Here is a 19062-nt window from a genome sequence, read left to right as displayed (position 1 = left end):
TGTACTTTGCAATTATGTTCACTTGCGCTGGGGCGAGCAGACAAAATTCTTGCGAACGAATTTTGTATAAATGAATAATTCTCACATTTAGAGTAAAACCGCATACCATATGTTTAGTTCTAAACATTTTTGAATTTTCATGTTCAAACATTTTTCTATTAGACATTTTCTCCAAATGCGTTTTTTAGAAACAGGTTGTCAAAATCACGATGTCAAATTTTTTGACAATTATGGCATTTTTTGGTTTCTATGTGTACACTAGAAGAAAAAAGGGAATGTTGACAACGGATACAGGGTACGAAATGCAATGCGAGTCGTACAATGTACACCCTCTAGCATTCCTTCTTAATTCAGGTTTTATTTTTGTCTCGTTTCACATAATTCCAATGGTTTTTTTTTTTTCTGTTCTCGCAGTTGAGATTATAAACATATTTCATCCTTTAATCATTTATTATTCACGTACTTTTCCAATTTCAAGAACAAATGTCTTCGGAGATTTTCATTTTTACATTGATTTCGAACTACGAGTACTTATTTTAATAAGCTATAAAATGCATTTAATCACCGTCTAATATTATTACAATTTCTTTTAATACTAGACATAGTTTTATCATATATTTTAAAAGTGACAAATTCCTGCCAAGTCTGCAATGTCCTTTTCTTTTTTTGCATAAAATGTATATGCACAGAGCACTGTAATCGTAAAAAAAAATTCAATCGGGAGATTGACGAATTTCTATGTTTTAGACCTGCTCAAATTTGAAAAACATTTTTGGATAGGTTTAGTAGCTTTCATGCAGATCTTTTATATAACATTTGAGCTATTTTAAGACAGACCGCGTAATTTTGAACTATGGTCAGATGAAGAGGACGATATCTGACCTGCATCCACTTTTTTTAAATTACCTCATCACTCCTACGGCCATCCTCATTTGGCCAACGGCGTCAGATTTGACGTGTCCCAGGCCCGCATATATGGCAGATCTTTTAATAGAATCGTGTTTCAAACCTAGAATCTTCCAGTTCTGCAACCGATACCTTACTGCTAGGCCAAAGCGGCCTGCATATTTTTGGAATTTATCTGATGCTTTATGTTTGTTTGTGAACACGATAAATCAAAAATGATGCGAGATAGACATATGAAATATGTTAATTTGAAGATATCTATAAGCTTTGGAATTAAAATCTATCCACTCGAAAATTCGGTCATTTGATTGCAAAAGTACGCCATAATTAAAAGATGTAAAAACCAAGTAGATAAATTGGAAACAATTTTAGCATCAAAAGCACAGAAATATGTCAAATCTTCATCTATTTTTTTTAAATATTTGACCATCTGTAGATCGACCTATATATTTGCATTCTTGTAAACAAATTATAGTATACTCTGGAGTATCCAGCCTAATGTGGCGGAAGTGCAGATCGGACAACAAAAAAGTCGGATTTTCTGGAGTCCTGTGAACTCATTTCTTTGGCCACCACTGTCAGAAGACAAAGTAATACCAAAACTGACTGTTATAATAATACGTATATTCTCATTTCTTATTGAATGCTACGCTCGCCATTCATCTCAAGCCACTTGGAATGTGAACGCGGCCGCGGTCTGCTGAAACATAGAAACAGTTTCCGGTAGTGTGTAGAGTTAAAATAGAAGGCTCTGTGCTGATAGTTTATATATGTTTATATACTGCAATGCAAGAATTTATTAGAAAAAAATTAGTTAAAGGATAAACTGTTCAGATTTTAACATGAATTCTTCACACTTCACAGTGGTATACTTAAAGAAAACACTAAGCATACCCCAAGAACAATTTACAAATAATGTACTGAGAAGTTATAATCAGTAATAGTGGCGACAATTGAGGTCCATTACACACTGAGGAAACAATGAACAACGAGACTTTCTTTTTCCTGTCACAACTTGTATTTTGCATGCGACACGTAGGAGGATCTTAGAAGACGCTCGCTCCCAATGTCTTAGCAATGTTTCCAATGCCATACCTTGCCTTCCTCAATGAATAACGATAAAGAAAACTAGGCCAAATAGTACGGAAGCCGGGTAGTCACGAACCGGATACTCGAGAGTGTACTGCATATAAAAATGCAACTGCTTAGATAAAGGAAATTTGGTATATTGGTATTAAAATTGTAGTTAGGTCGGATTTTAGTTTCAGTCGTTTGACGTAGAGGCCTCCAAATGCATACTAAGAAGCTGAAAACACTCATCTACTGGATTCTGAAAATAATAAATTTGAGCATTCGTTTTGTAACCCAAATCTCAAAAATCGAGTGAAAGGATTAAGGTGTAGGCTCGAAAATTAGGGAGGCCACGCCTTCTGGTTAATGACATACTTTTAGCTTTTTATTCGATTGACATTTGAATTATTTAGTCAATAATTAATATATCATTTTTCATTTAATTTTATTATCTATCCGTTCCCATTCATTAGTGTTATGCTTCCAAAAAAAGAATTAACTCGGAACTTATTTAAAACTTATTTTCTGATCTTTATTTAATGTACTAAACACTCGTTGATACCAATACTAAATTTTCTCTAATTTATTAAGCTTTAGTTGATAGTCAATAAATAAAAATGCGGAAACAATTTCATTGAATAATACTCAATTTTCACCTATGTCTCAGTCAATTTTTATTACAGGGTTACGTATTTTATTATGTAACAATTACATGTATTACAATATGTATTACAATCATCCTTTATAATCAAGACATTCCCTTTATATTTTGAATTATAACTATTGATCTTCAACTTTTTTTACTTTTTACTTTTGAGTGTCTGAAATTTAGGCACTTCTTTTTTCTATTAATATTACAGTCATATCACCGAGGCTCATGATTATTTGATTTAATATTAAAGCAATTTCGGATATTAAAAGTTCTAAAACACTACGGATGTGAATTGGAAGTTCATAATATAAATGAAATCATCTTTAAAGAATTCCTTAAAATTCTACGATTTACAAACCTTTAAAATATGACTGATGCTGATATTACTTTATTTTCCTGCCGAACTACCCAAAATTCCACCACTTATATTTAAATATTATGATAAAATCCGTATTACGTAATGAATGCGTCAACAAACTTACTCTCGGCGTAATTCATTCCAAGCGAACATCACATTTCTTCAATATTTTTCTTATCTCAAATGATATGCAGTTCGACTTTCAAAGTCTTGGTTATGCTTTCGCCATTATAATTAATGAAGTGGGCGGATATTTTCTAAAAGCTGCGCTATCTTCCTTAAACCTACATTCTTTCCCAAGATCAATTATATAATACCGAATCTAGATTGAAAACTCCAAACAATTTTTGCATATCTGCGGTAAATGCCAAGACTAAAAAATTTTTTATCTAAGCCATAGAGAAGTAATTATTTAGGTATTATTAATTAGAAGTTGAGAGCGAATAAGGAACAAGGAAACAGCATAATGTGAAAATATGTTTTGCTTTTTCTTGCATATTTTAGACAAACAGGTTGAATCGAAAATATATCGCGCCTCTTTAGATCGGGAATTTTATTGTTAAATAGAAATGGTTAGATTTTCATTTGCTCATTGCTTTTTCGAGTCATTGCTTTTATTTAATAATGCTATTCTCTTGGTATAAAAAAATCCATGTTCCATCTCGTATTTAAAAGAAGATTTCTGGCGATAAACCCCCGAAAAATTGGATCCACTGATGACGAGAACATGTAAAAAGGAGTACTTATTATCTTTGACCAGTGTCCCGACATTTCGTCATGACAATTAGACAAATGCAGTAGAATCAATCCCATTTATATCAATGAAAGTATCTCGTCGATGCCGGAAAAGAAAGTTATTTCTTCGGATAACTGGAAATACTTTTATAATTTAAGAGTTCACACATTATAATGCTGTTTGTAGAAATCCTAGTTCACTAAATCCGGTCAATTTAAATATATAATATTAAAATTATAAAATGAAAAATGAAAACGCGTACTTGATTTCAGAAAAAAAGGAATTTATGTATATAGTGATTTTAAAATGTTTAAAGTCCTTTTAAAGTTTATATAAAATTTCGCAATGTACCCACGTAATTTTTTTTTATCTGAAATAACTTTCACTCTTTCACAAATTATTTTGTTGACCTGAATATATAGTTATTCTGTTATTTTCACTCTGATTCAATTGTGCACTTGCCTTCTAACCTATTACAGTAATTTTTTCATCTCTTTATTCACCCTATTTTCTAGATTCAAGATTGTAATATCGTCTCTCATTTGAGATTCACCATTCACTGGATATCAGGAAAAAGAATTGGTTACAGATTGTTCTCTTAAATTTTGAACTCAAGATGGCAAAATCCATTCAGTCAAACATACTGTCACTGGAGTAATAAAAAATGTTGGTTTAAATTTAGTTATACTAACGTCCCGTTTTAAAGCAACACTAGGGCTATTTTTGGACGGACTCGTCATTTTGAACCGTGGTCAGATAACGAAGACGACACATGAGCTGGCACGTAGCTCTCCAGACTTCCAAACCACACCAACAGTAGGACTTTTGGCCCCGACGGATTTAAAATTCATCAGACCCGCTTACACGACGGTTTGTCATTGGAATGGGGTCTCGAACCTGCAGCGTTCTGTTTCGGAAACCGAAACCTTACCAGCAGGCCACCGCGGCCAATAAAAAAATGTTGGAAAATGAGCAAGTGAGTGAGTTATTGTTTTATGGCACTAGGGCCAAGATAGACCTACAGTGACAAACAATGCATAAATAGGATACATGTGCTCAGGATTTTAGAAAAAAAATAAAGGAAGCGTGCAAGGCTCTGATGAACCACAAGGACATCGAATTAGACGACCTTCACAAAATCAATTTCAGCAAGAAATGAGAAAAAACAAGGATGTGGAAGATCTCCCAATAATTCGAGCAAATGAGGATGGGAATCTCCAAATCATTAGCTTCTATGATTTTTTTAAACTGTCAAACTCGATTAAATTATGACGGACAGTAAAATCTACATTACATTAAGAACAAGCTGGGGCTTGCTCTGAGTTAAGTATATAATGATGAGTAAAATACTTATGTCCAATACAATACTCAACCATACTAATTGTACATTAGTTCTTCTGTTAACACATTGCATATGGGTCACCTGATTTCTCGGTTTTAGTGGCCGGGCTACGAGATCTCGTTTTCATGTCTTTTCGGCTAAATCGATTCATAACCAACCAAAAGCAAATATTTAACACGTTAAGGACCGCAAAGAAATCGGAAGATATACGTCTGGGACAGCACTTTTTGAGGCAAACTCGTACATTCTAAAATCATAACATTGTTATTTATGAGACAAGAACAGACAGTACACGCAACACGAGTAAAACTCGTGAGCTGTCCTTAACAGCTGGGACGCAAAACACGAGAAAATTCGAGAGCGGTCTTTAATGTCTTAATATACTGCTTCAAATCGTGCCAAACTCCATTGCGCAAGGAAATATTGCCGTATTGAAAAGAATCAATCGACTCTATAGCCGAATGGTCACCACACTAGTCTCGCAATCAAGAGATCGTGAGTTCGAATCCCACTAGCGACACTAAGATTGAACATTTGTGTAAATATTTAATTCCTTGATTTATGTTATCCTTTATTTCGTGTTCCAGAAGTTTATGGACCTTTCTTTAGTTTACCAGATAAGTGATCTGGACTTTTCTTACTGTCTCCTGAAAAGTATTCTGGAACTTTCCCTGCTGATATTAAATCAACAATTTATAATTACCATTAATATTACCTCCGGCAAAATAAATTTCTTAGTGTTGTGTCATAATTTCAAATGTTTCCTGCTTACAAAATTTGTGGCGGGGTTTAAAAATCCATTGCATATACAGTGAAGGTTGGAAACTAGGATTGGCAGAGATGAACATCACTTGGAAATATCCTTTCATAAAAATGATATCACTGCTTTTTATTTTATGAAGTTTGAATTTTATTTTCCTTATCTTCGAAATTTAACAATTAACTAAAAATATCAGAGTGAAAAACCATACAGATGAAATGTAAAAACAATTGCTCGACGAAACAGAAAATTCATAATTCTATATCAATTTTTAAATTGGAATATGTTTTATAAAAACTACTATGATATATGAAAAAAGCGGAAGTGGTCTCCCGAAAAATTCTCGCATGTTCTCCGATTAAAGTTCTATATCCCGCATAAATGTGAGGACCTTGGGTAAAATCGCAAATATCTTGCATGGTATTGGTAAACAATAATTAAGAAAAACAAATAAGAATCCGACATTTTTACCGAATTTATTTCTAGAACGTGCATTTCGGACGTCTTTTTGTCCAAGTGATTATGAGTTATTACGTTTAAATGCGAGAAAGTGCAATCTGATAAACGGTCAACTGTTTCACTTATCAAATTTTGAACAAAATCAATTTTAATTTATACTTAGCTAAGTTTCAGTATGATAAGTATCCATAGGTAAATCTGCTACCAAATTTTATTTACCTAGCTCTTTATATTTTGTAGTCATCCAGTGCATTCGTGCACGAAAAGATAAGCAGACACCCTAAATGGATTTCGTTCAAAATTTGTCAGAAATCTACAAATTTGGTCAGAATTCCATGTACCAAATTTCAGCAGAATAGCTCAATGAGTGTTTTAATTATCTTGTTCACAGACAGACATCTGGAGCCCGAATTTTTTGACGATAACTATACTTTCTCTACACTTCCTAAACGAGAACATTAAAAAGGATTCGTTTTCACTGCTTATTGCAATGCCTAAATAAAAGAACCTTAATCATAAAAAGAGTTTTTTTTTTACCCTCGAAAATATCTTAAACAGCATTTTTAAAAGCACCTAATACAAAAGCAATTTTTCTGTATAATATATATTTTTTATTTTAATTAAAATGAAAAAAAGTACTCATGTCAAAACCAAGGGGCTTTGTTAAAAAAAATAGAGTGACGATATTAAAATATGTAACTTTATTTTATAAAGTTAGTCACCCTTGAATAACAAATTGTTTAATAATGTTTTTAAGCAGTGCTTTTTCCTCTATATATTATTAATCTTTTTTTTTTCATACCCAACAGCATTTGGGAGAATCGATCCTTGTGCTGTTAGACTAATGCTTGATTTTAAGATGCTGTTAGAATGATCTTAAGACAGACACTTGGTATTCAAAAAAATTAGTACTACACCCAATTATAAATAAGGTTTTTATAATATTTATTCAACTTATCCTACTATTACACTAACTATTACGTTTCTAATATGTTTGAAAGGTGAAATTCGAAATATACGTCATTGAAGTAAAAGTATGTAATGGGTAAGTGAGATTTGCATATACAGTGAATTCTTAAGACCTTCTAAATTGAAAGACCATCGGAATTATGTAATTTTCGGAAATGTGTAATTTTCATAATATAATAAATATAATCATTTTTAAAACTTTATTGTTTTTACATTAAAAAAAATTATGAATTTGTTTCAATTTTAAGCATCTGTACGATTTTTGAAATTTCAAATTGGCCAGATGATAGAAAAGTAACTTGTAATTTCAATTAGCCGAAGACTTATCTGGCATGGTTCGGTTTAGTTATATTAACGCCCCATTCTAAAGCAACATTAACGCTATTTTGAGACGGGCCTCGTCATTTTGAACCATGGTTAGATGACGAGGACGACACCTCAGTTGGAATCCCCTCTTTCCAAAATTCCCCACCACACAAGAGGGATGACTGCAGATCTAGAGTGCACAAGACCCGCTTACACGACGGTTCTCCGATGGAATCGGACCTCGAACCTGAAGCCCTCATGTTCTGAAGCCGATACCTTACCACCAAGCCACCGTGGCCCTATTATCTGGCATGGACAAGGTACCGTAGTAGCTTTATAATAGAGAATTTCTACACTACAAACAACTTTTCAGCATGGCAACGTTTCTCAACATAACACGGTGCAAAAATTTAAATCATTTCCAATATGAGGGCATTTTGACAGTATGTCTTAATTAATGACAGTTTCCAAATAAAAGGTTCAACGATAACGTAAATCCTCTTACAATAGTTCTTTTTGAAACACCCTTTAGAGCGCCGTTTCTATGCAACGGCAGGGCTCGATTGTTGAATAAGCGAAATAGCAAACTGAATTGGAATTCAAGAGGGTCCTCGAGATATTTTTTGCGACATTTTACTTAATTGTGTGCATTCATTTAATTTTAAAGGCTGTGTGAACTTATACAAACTAAGACAAGATATAGTTTTAATTAAATTTGGAATATTATTCCGCTAACATTCCTGAATTAAAATATGCAGGCTTTGTATGTTTTTTTATAATTCAAAAAAAAATGCGAAGATTTATAATTTAAGAAAAAATGTCAATTCTTATTTATATATAATACAGGTTAAGAAAAGTTTTGCTATTTTTCTACTATTTTGCTTAAAATTACTTTTAAATTTCAGCATTTTTCATACGTAATACATTGAAACCAACTTTTTAGAAAATGATTTAAAATTAAGGATTTTATTATTTCAGTTCGTCAAAATTTGATATTATAAACTACTTGCGTAAAAATTAAATTACAATCGATAAATAATATTAGGTTTTAAAGTTTGGAGTTAAAAAGGAGCTCGAGATTTCCATCACCTAAGGGTCCCCTAAAGAGTTTTTTCTGACCCTGTGTGATATATGAAAATTTAGATCCCCTTTTTACATTGAGGCATTTTACAGCATGCTCTAAAGCAGGGGTGGACATTGAGTCGATTGCGATCGACCAGTGGACCACCAAGACAATTTTAGGCGACTGCCTTTACTAAGATCCAAGACTCTCACACTATAAGAAACATTTATCGAACACCGATGAGAAATTACAAAAATATTTCTGAGGAGTTATTTAAAAGCGGAGTACATTAAACAACGAGAAATATTGTGATGAAATAATAAAACTTCGCCCCGAATTCGAGGGATGTTTTCAAGAATTTACTAGACTAGAGCCAATTGTTACATTCATGTGTTACTCATTTGGCAATGTTGATGAGGAATAAATAACTGAAAATTTAAATTATACATTCTCTTTATCGCTTGAGGAAAATGAATTTTTTCTCTTTCAAAATGGCATTTCTAAAGCACGTAGTTCAGAACCTAAGCATAACTTTTTGAATCTAATGGTCGAAGTAAATTATCCTAAAAAAAGTTGCATATCATTTAACATCGTTCTTTGGGCTCCACTTACCTGTGTGAATCTGCATTTTCAACGATAAACATAATTAAGATGCATATCGTTCCCGTCTCATATAAGACCACTTAGAATCCAGTGAAAGATTAGCAGTTAATAATTATATACCGAGATATTCAAAATTGGCGGAAAAAATATTCTTCTAAATATTACTAGAACTAAATTTAGAATGAAAATTATTTATTTTCCAATGTATTTTGAATTGTTTGATATTAAGTGCATCATTTTATATTATATTTGTGGTTATTGTTATTATGTTTGCAGTTAAGTAGATAAGTACATATTCCGTATAAGTTACAATAAATATTGTAGATCTATTTTTAGCTCCTCACACTTGCGCCATTGGGTGGCATCAACACCTTCAAAAAATTAAAAGTAATCGGTATGTTGGAAAAGTCTACCCACCCCTGCTCTAATGTTACAGGAGGATCAAAATAATTTAATTCTATAACTAAATATCCGAATGCTTGCTAACATCTTAAATATGATTTCGAAATTTAAGAAATAATCGTATATAAGGAAGGTACCTGTGTTTTTTAAAATAATTCCTATAACTTCATAAATTAAACATAAAACCGAGCATTATACTACGCAATGCGTTATAAAACCAGCGTAGAAACAGTAAAAGAAAATCTTAATTCCATCTACGAATTATTTCAATATTTAATTCTAATATCCAATATTCTAATTTATTTAGTGAATTTAATTCATATCGGCTATTCCAAAGGATTTCTAAGTATGCGCAACTATTGCAAATTTTTTTAGAATTTTATTACTCGTCAATGCCTTAACATATTTCGAATCATTGAATGTTTTTCTATATCGTAGCTTCTTTGATGTTGAGTTTTTTCGAAACATTGCTTGATAGAAAAGTTTCCGAGCAAAGAATAAACTCACTGACGCATTAAAATCGGATGAAAATAGACATTTGAAATGCCGAACATGATAAATCATTATAAAATAGGACATTTCGAACTATTTTTTTTTTTTTGAGCAAAATGCATGATGAATTTTAAAATTAAATTGATACCAAATTTTATGTGCATTATTTGACCAACTCGGAAAAGTAATTCGTTGCAAAATTATTCACTTAATACAAGGACTTGCTTATTGTCCCGAAAAATAAATATATATAATTGTTTCAGGTTGAATTTCTCTGAAAAGTTAATTTGCATCTTTTCACTATTTCTGTAGGTATTTTTAACAATCAAAATTGAAAAATAAATAAATGAAACGTCAAAATTATGCACTGTCTTGAATGATGACCTTAGAATATTTGAATGGTGACCTTAGAATATTTGATTAGCTTATTTTTACTATGTAAAAAAAAATTGAAAGTCCACTTAATTATTAAATCTTAAAGAAAACAATTAGTTAATGATTTTAATCCTCGAGTACAAAGAATTAAAATGTCACATGATCCATAGTTCAGTATGAGTGGCAGGCTTTCAAATTCAGCGTCCGCACAAGACTTGAGTTGAGCTCAAAAACTCGTGCATCACGTCTGAATCAGAACTACATCGAAAAGGTAGGCTTTTCTGAAGCATTCCCGCAACTTTGGATGGGTCACGAGGAGTTTTTTCCTCGGCATTTTCAAGGCAATCTGGCTTTGCTTTCATTGACTGAAAAGGATGCGTCCTTGAACTTAATAAATATTCCATTTTAATTTGATAAAGTTTCAGGATTTCTTATGTTTTCTGTCTTTCACTATTCTTTTCCTTTGTTTGATGATCAGTATTACCAAATTTTTTGTGGTTGGCTATTTTGTCAGAGGATAATTTAGTTCAGTTATATTAGCGTCCAGTTTGAAAGCAACACTAGAACTATTTTGGAACGGACCTCATCATTTTGAACCACGGTCAGAGGACGAGGACGACACCTGAGCTGATCCCCCTTCTCCAAACTTCTACACCACACTAAAGAGAAGACGTTTGGTCCCGACGGATTTAGATTTAGCGTGCACCAGACCCCTTACACGGCGGTTCTTCGGTGGAATCGGTCTCGAATCTGAAACCCTCCTGTTTCGAAGCCGGGACCTTACCATCAGTGCCACCGTGGCCCCGGGAAGAGGAGAAAGTCAACTTTTTGGTAGAAGTCAACTTTTTCGATTAGCTTATTTTTACTATTTAAAAAAATTGAAATTCCTCTTATACAAATTATTAAATCTTAAAGAAAACAATAAGTGATTAATGGCATTCTTATTTTATTTGTCATATTTGTTTTTAAAAAACTAGAAAGTTAATTTAATTAGTATAAACTATAGATTAAATTAAAAACTATAAATAAACATGTAGTTTTCGAAGTCGGAAAGAAAAAGCGGAGTGGGTGGAGAAACGGATTGCCTGAAGACCCAACATGTTTAAATCCAGTTCTAGTGACAATAACAATAAAAAAAGAAGAGGATTTCAAAGAAATTCATAAGCCCAACGCTGATCTTTCTTTTATCTAACTTTGAAATTACAAATTCCTCTGTAACCGTCACGTCCATTATTTCGCCTCTAACGCTTCTCCATAAAACGTGGAAGTATATAAAGCTGCTTAATAGAAATCATTTTATTGATCATTCTTGAAAGTTTTATGGCTCCTGCAGGCAGGGTAATGACATCATAGAGCAGCATGAGATGGCAAAGACATGACAGGGAATTCTGAGGGTTGTACGAAAACAATCTCCAAGACCACCTGCACCGCTCTTTGTTCTCCGGATTGTAATGGCGGCCGTGAGAGTTAACATGTGGCCGGTGCTTCAGTTCGATAGATGTTCTGTGACGATATTATTTTCCGTGACACTTGCTACAAATCAATGGATAGGAAAGAAGGAAAACTCTTAAGGTTTGCTTTTGCCAGATACTTTGTCTTATTTGCACAGCATGTTTGCTAGGTTGTCACTATTTTCGCCAAATAATCCGCCAAGAATGATTTCAGAACAAAAATAGCATTCAATTAATTTCTGCGAAAATGTTCTGAAAAATATTCCGCTATTCATCACTAGGCTTTATCCCTGCGTCGCATTTTTCCGGGAAAATATTACACAAAATAATCGAAATTATGAAGCTGTTTCAAAAATAATAAATTCAAATGAAGTAAATGAAAATAGATGAAAAGTTTACGATAAACTTTTGACAATTTATCAAATATATGAATAAATGAATCGTTTGCAATGCATGCACGATATTAAAATGCAAAGAAATCGCTTGAATGATATATTAGTTGATAAAAAAAAATAAACTACACAAAAGACAGGTATTTCGATTGTTTATAACTGAAATTTCATCTGAATGGAGTTATTGTACAATATATATCACAAAACAAACGTGCATGCTGTAACACCATATCCATTCTCATCTCCCAAAATGTACAATACACAACCCAAATAAAGCGAAACCTTTCCATCTTTGTCCTTTCTACGTCCATTGTGCAGGATGCACATGGGCCGTCTTCACTGGATAATGATTATTATGAAAGTCGTATAAGAGCAAACATTTTCACATTCATTTTCCGAAATTATAGTAAATCTATAACTATTTGAGATTTCTAAGCACTAAAAGGAATCCTTATGCTCAAATGTAAATAATTTCATTAATTTTCAAATTGCGAAGGATTAAATTAAAGATGGATTTCTCTTAATTGTGTATAAAAAAGCGTCATTTTTTTTCTTCATTTAACAGAATTATCTAAAACGATTTAAAGTGTTATTTCTCGTTCAAAGAGTAGGTACTGCTTTCGAAACTATTAGTAGCTAGATGTTAAGAATCAAGAAACCTCAAGTTGAGGCATGCACCGTGTTTCGCGACTTAGAAAAAAAAAAAAAAAGAAAAAAGAAATTTGTATTCATTGGTTTAGCTTTTAAAGAATGGAAGTTTTTTTTAAATAAAACTTACGAATGAAACTTTGAAATGCATTTACATTATTGATAATGAGTTGCTTCTACCACCTTGAAACAGACAAACAGTTAAGTAACAGTGTTTTCCACTGTCAACATTGATGAAAACAAGGATGCTTCTGATCGCAACTTTTGTCTTTTAAAAAGAGCTCTCAACACAAAATAATGTTCAAAATAGGGCTGTTAATTATAAAACAAAGACATTAAGATATATGATAACAGGGGAAAGACAGGAATTCACAGATCAGAAATGCTAATACCCATGATCATTATTTCTCACTTCTACTACAACTGCAACTTTTTTTTCCCATTTAATATACAAGATAGTTTTGAATTGATAGGGCAATTTTTAAGCGAAGATTAAACAATTAGAAGCAAATCATTTTTTTTAAAGTTGAAACTAAGGTTGCAAAGGGAAATCACTATAGACCCTCATTGCAATTGACTTAAGTAAAAGAAACGGAAACACCAGTATGTGCAACACTGGATTAACGAGATGTAGATTTGTAACAGCAGGCCACAACTGCATGATAACAATATGCAAAGCTTCGAATAACAAATTCTTTGCACATAAATTATAGGTATTTCATCGTTTATACTAATAATTATGCTTGCCATTCTACCACTGGCTGTGCCTGTGACTTGTATAATGTTTTCATTTTTATGCGATTATGAATTATTTAAGAGAGTGGAACACCTTACCTAAAGGACTCATTTTTTGTTACTAAATTCATTGGCAAATAAGCCCCCCTGCATCGATCACTTTTTGCTTTTGCAATCTTACATCTTGTTACAAAAATATTTTGCTTTAATATATGTGACCTACCCTTAATTTCTGTTCGATGATGTTAGAATGGTTATGCTCTTATTATTTTTCCATTATTCCTTATTGCAAAATGGAATTGTCACAATGACATTGAACTGTTACTTATCAGATCCGTTTGCTATAGCTGAAATATGTTCCAATCATAAAAATTTAATGTTTGAAATACAGGCCTTGATTAAACCCTCCAAGGTTCTTTTTCTCATTCATCCACTTTCAAAATGAGATATCTTTATTGATTTTGATTTAATCTCTACATGAATAATTTTAAGTAACAAATTTTTGACTAAATGGAATAATAAAATGTTAATTGTGACTCATTTTCAAGGAATTTGATTTCAGTATATCGCAGATAAAAAAATTCAAAATTAATATTCAAAAAAATTTTATGCAAAACAGTAAAAAAAAAGTGAAGACTTTTTAACACAATTTAATTTGATTTAATTATGAGTTCGGACTTCTTTTCATTATAAATAAACCTATTTTTTCTTTTAGAATTATAAGCAACGTAATATTAGATTTGCAAAAGGCAATTAAAATTGTTATTAGAATAATGTTCCAAACTTTAATTTTAATAAGCTCGAGAGCACCACCTTTGCAAATTCAATAAAAATACAAAATTAAATTGTTCTGAAGATACCGAAAAAAAAAATAGAGACTCCGAAACACACGGGCTGCGACACCCTAGGTACTTGCCAACTTTACCTATTTAATAAATAGTTGTAAAGGAACATGAAATATGGCTGAATATTAAATTCTCATTTACCGTAGGGTATCGGAGAGGTTATCTAATTTCTGAGCTGGCGAATATCAAACACATTAAATTTACATTTAAAATGAAGAGACTTACCGAGACTATCTCCATATTCGCAAACAAGAGTCCAGGACGATGCGTTCTCAGCTGACCACGATCCCACCAGCTTCAGCCCGACCGTCCCCGAGCAGGGAAGGTCGATGGTCGACACCAGCGTGCCATTTTTAGCCACCAACAGAAACATTTCCTCATCGCTGAGGGCTATGAGGAGAGGGCCCGTCGAAGGCTTCCCTGCTAACACAACTTTGCGAATGGTCACGCCGGAGGCATCTGTAATGTTCCTCTCCCATAACATGGCACCTGAAGATAGAGAAAATGCTTGTATTTTTACGTGATTTTATTTAACTTGTTTCATGTTTGTAAAGATGGAATATCCTAATTAAAATTCTACTCTTTTTTTTTTTTTTTTCAAATTTTTATGTTTGCGTGTTTCAGATAACAAAAAAAGTTATACTCTCGTAATTTCTTATAAATTAATCAAAAATTATAAGTTAACACTTCTTTGAATGATGATAGAAATTTCCACCATTACATTTAGTGAACAAAAAAAAAAAATATGTACTCAAAACAGGTGTAAATTGGTTGAATCAGGAAAATTTTTCCACGACTATTGCGTAATAGGGAGGGTAGCTGTCTAAAAATATCAAATGTCACTATCATTATAGCGGGGTTTGAACTTGTCGGTCCGCTGTTTGCTGTGGTTGGAAAAAACGTACGATTTCTTAAATATTTTTTATAACTTACCTGAGATTTTTTTTTGCTAATAAAATTGATAATAAGTGGAGAAATTTAGAAGAGGACATTGAAAATTTTGTAATGAGCTTAACATGTAAATTTGCATGATGGTGGATTTTTCCACCATACTATTTAAAATTATTTTAATATTATCTATTTATATTAGGATTTTTAAAAACCTTTTACCTTTAATATAGAGCATAAATTATATCACCGATTTATTTCGAAAAAAAAAAACATATCAAAGAAGGGTTAACATATTATTCAATACAAATCGTATCATAGGTAAACATTTTGAAAAAAAATTTTTTTTTCAAGATTCCACAAATTTTATAACAGAATTAAACATAAATTGAACTCGGAAAAATAAGATAACACAAAAAGAATGCCTTTAGAAAAGGTTTTTTTTATTTGTTTGCTAGTAAGTAAATAATATTTCCATTAAGAATAACTGACCAAATAAAGATGCAAAAGCTAGAGGCGTGGAAAATGATATGCAAAGAAAAATTAATTGCTAGTGATATTTTAGAAAAAAGTTAATAATGCTTCTCTAAAAATAAAATGCATCATGAATATTGTCACGAAGATGCAAAGAATAATAAGTCACAAAGTAGCACTATATCAAGTTTATTAGTTTTAAGCAACTCGTAACATGCAGGCAAAGAACTCATCCCACTACTTGTGGAACTTATACCTATACAGAATAATCTAGAATTATAAAGAAGGTCATTGAAAGTTCTAGAAGCTTCTGGAACATTAAAAAATGAATAATAAGAAATTCAAATTAAGTTCAACCTTTAAATTAATGCTACTTGGCTGAGATGCGAACCCTTGACCTTGAGCATTGCAAGCGCGTACTTTACTCTTGAGCCACGCTGACTATGTACAGACAATATAATCAAATTTCCAATTTATATTCAATCTTTCAACGATCTTTTATTTTCTTGTAACTTTAGATAGTTGTTTTTTATCTACCCTTTTAAATATTATATATGATATGTGTGTGCATGCGAGACGTTTTCAGTCTACTCCCCCCCCCCTTCCCCCGCAGCGGTTAACATATCGGGACCAAATTTCGCACAGTAATGGACTAGCAAAATGAAATTAATGTAATGGGTTAATAATGAATTAGCATCATGCAATTTTTAATAGTTGAATTAATTATATTTGTAAAATATTAAGTAGCAAGTTCGAAAGATTTAAATACATTCTCGTTGTAGAATTTATTCTTGTATCATTTTTAAGATCAGGAATCCTTTTTCTAGTTAAATCTTCCTTTTAAATACCTTCCTGCGTAAATTTTCCAATTTCCCCTCTTTATTTCTCCCGTTTTTCTTCTTGCGAAACTTCACTATCAGTTTGATGATAACAAGCCTGTGCAGTAACATTTGAGGCAAAGATTTTGAATTCCACATGTCTCCACGTATTCTGCATTTATTTCCCACGTAGTATATGTGCAATAGATAAAATATAGTGATGACACATTTGCGCACGCAGCGTAGAATTTTATTTTTATGATGACTGTCACACAAGATGATATATTATGTTTTCGTATTTTAATTTTTAAATCACTTTTTTTTTGTCATTTTGTATTTTATTTTGCAGTGCATATTTTGTAGAATATTCTGCTCATTAAAAGATTTTTAAATTTACGTTTTAAATTAGATAAAATAAAGTGTTATTGTGTAAAGAATCTCTTGTTGTTTCTTCTTGTGCGTCCACATGTAAAGAGAAAATGAAGTTTGAATCTTTATTTTTAAAAAAAACTTGCTATTTTTGACAAATCTTCAGCAGCGTAAAAATGTAAAACAAAACAAAACAAAATAGGAGGAATCGGAAAATGCTGAAAAAGAATGCAGATTAAAGATAGAAACTGTTGAAAAAAATAACGCAGATTTGAAGCGAATATTCATGGGGAAAAAATGCAGCGAGTCACTGAAGAGAAAGCGCGACTTAAATATAAAAAAGTTAGAAAAGCTGAGGAAAAAATGTTAACTTTGAATGTTACACAATGGAATAGAAGTGCTTAGTAAGTATGAAAGCATGGTGAATGTAGACTCCATGTCAAGTATTTGTTCGGTTTGCGATGCGAAAAAGTATCTAAGCCAACGGGTAAGAGTTACAATAAAATATAAATTGGTTTCTCCTGCTTCAGAATACGTTTTATTTTCAATCGAAATTGGAAAGATGAAATTCAAGAAACGCATTCGAAAAAGACTGTTTTGAAAGTTAGATATAATATTTGTTGAAAAACATCATAGTCGTATAACAAAAAGAAGTTTTTAAAGAAGTCAAAATGTGCTACTATTTTCCATAGAAATGATGAAAAAAATCGTATTTGGAACAACTTTTATGTTATAATTCAACTTTTAGTATGGGTGCGTTTATTTTAAAATAAACGGAATTTATTTTGCACTTATTTGTCCAATTCGGGGTTTTGATAGAAATGATATTTTAAAACAAATATTAAAAAGAATCCTTCATAAGAAATTGCAATGACTCGTTTACATAAAAATGCCATTTTTCGTACAGATTACATATATACATATTCACTTATGATTTTACCTGATGTATCAGATAAAATAAATCATTGTTTGCAATGTTCATGCAATTCATTATCGAATGGAAGTTGTTTCATTTCAAGCAAGGTTGTTTCATTCAACTAAGCCGTGTTTAAAAAGAGAACTAAAAGTTATTAGAGTAAAACGATTATTTATAACTGGAAATAAAATTTGCAATTTTAATAAACTAATTTCTGGTGCTCTTAAATTTCTAAGTACTTTAAGTTCAGCACATTTCAAAATTAAATAATTTTAATAAAGAGTATATAAAACTAAAGCATACACCAATTCACCAGGTGAAAATTCAAAATAAACATTTCAGTAAAGAGCTAAAATTTGTATACACTCTAAGAGTCGAAGCGGAGAAAGGAACTGTTTTCGCAGGACTCGGGGGCATTCGGATCAGGATATTTGGATTGCCTGGCTCTTTTTGCGTTTGCCACATTAAAAATGACGACAAACTAAAAAATGAGACTTTGAAACAAAGCTTTCATTATTTCTTGTCGCTTAAAAATGTTTCGATCATTCATTTTTATTTAACGTGATCCAAGTTTTATTTCAAAATAAAGTTTCATTGATTTTTATTGAATAAATAAACAAACAAGTACTAGAGTCAATGATAAACTTTCGACTCCATGTATGTCATCGTGTTACTCATCTTAAAAACTATCTATTTAATGACTAAAAACGAAGCATACGAACTTATTCAGCTCATTAAAACATTTTTTTTTAAATTTACAATATCTCATTCCAATTTCAGATTAACCAAATAAATTTGTATCTTATATGTGCCGTGATTACATTATGTTAGCAGGAACTTAAGGAATCTGGATACATTCGATTTGAAAACACTCCATTTAACCGATTTCCAAAGTATTATATTGCATTCCATTATTTCATTATCTTCTCTCAAAAAATCAATTATAAAAAAGAGGAATTAAGTTTGTAAAGATATTAATCTATGCAAAATAAAAATGAGACGGGTCCTTCAACAGCTAAAACAGCCATCAAG

The 19062-nt window shown here is 31.7% G+C and overlaps 1 protein-coding gene across 5 annotated transcripts in view; it reads right to left on the bottom strand.

Moving 5' to 3' along the window:
- The window catches only part of LOC129976061 (uncharacterized), a 180552-nt gene that overhangs the window by 68419 nt on the left and 93071 nt on the right, over positions 1–19062 (bottom strand). For all 5 annotated transcript variants that reach the window (XM_056089420.1, XM_056089419.1, XM_056089421.1 and 2 more), the window contains exon 4: positions 14791–15054. In XM_056089420.1, coding sequence (XP_055945395.1) covers positions 14791–15054 — 264 coding nt within the window. The remainder of the gene's footprint in view (positions 1–14790; positions 15055–19062) is intronic.

This window comes from Argiope bruennichi, chromosome 7 (genome assembly GCF_947563725.1).
Source record: "Argiope bruennichi chromosome 7, qqArgBrue1.1, whole genome shotgun sequence".
Classification (NCBI taxonomy): Eukaryota; Metazoa; Arthropoda; class Arachnida; order Araneae; family Araneidae; genus Argiope; species Argiope bruennichi.
The sequence above is the reverse complement of the archived record's forward strand: the minus strand, read 5'-3'. Positions and strand labels throughout refer to the sequence as shown.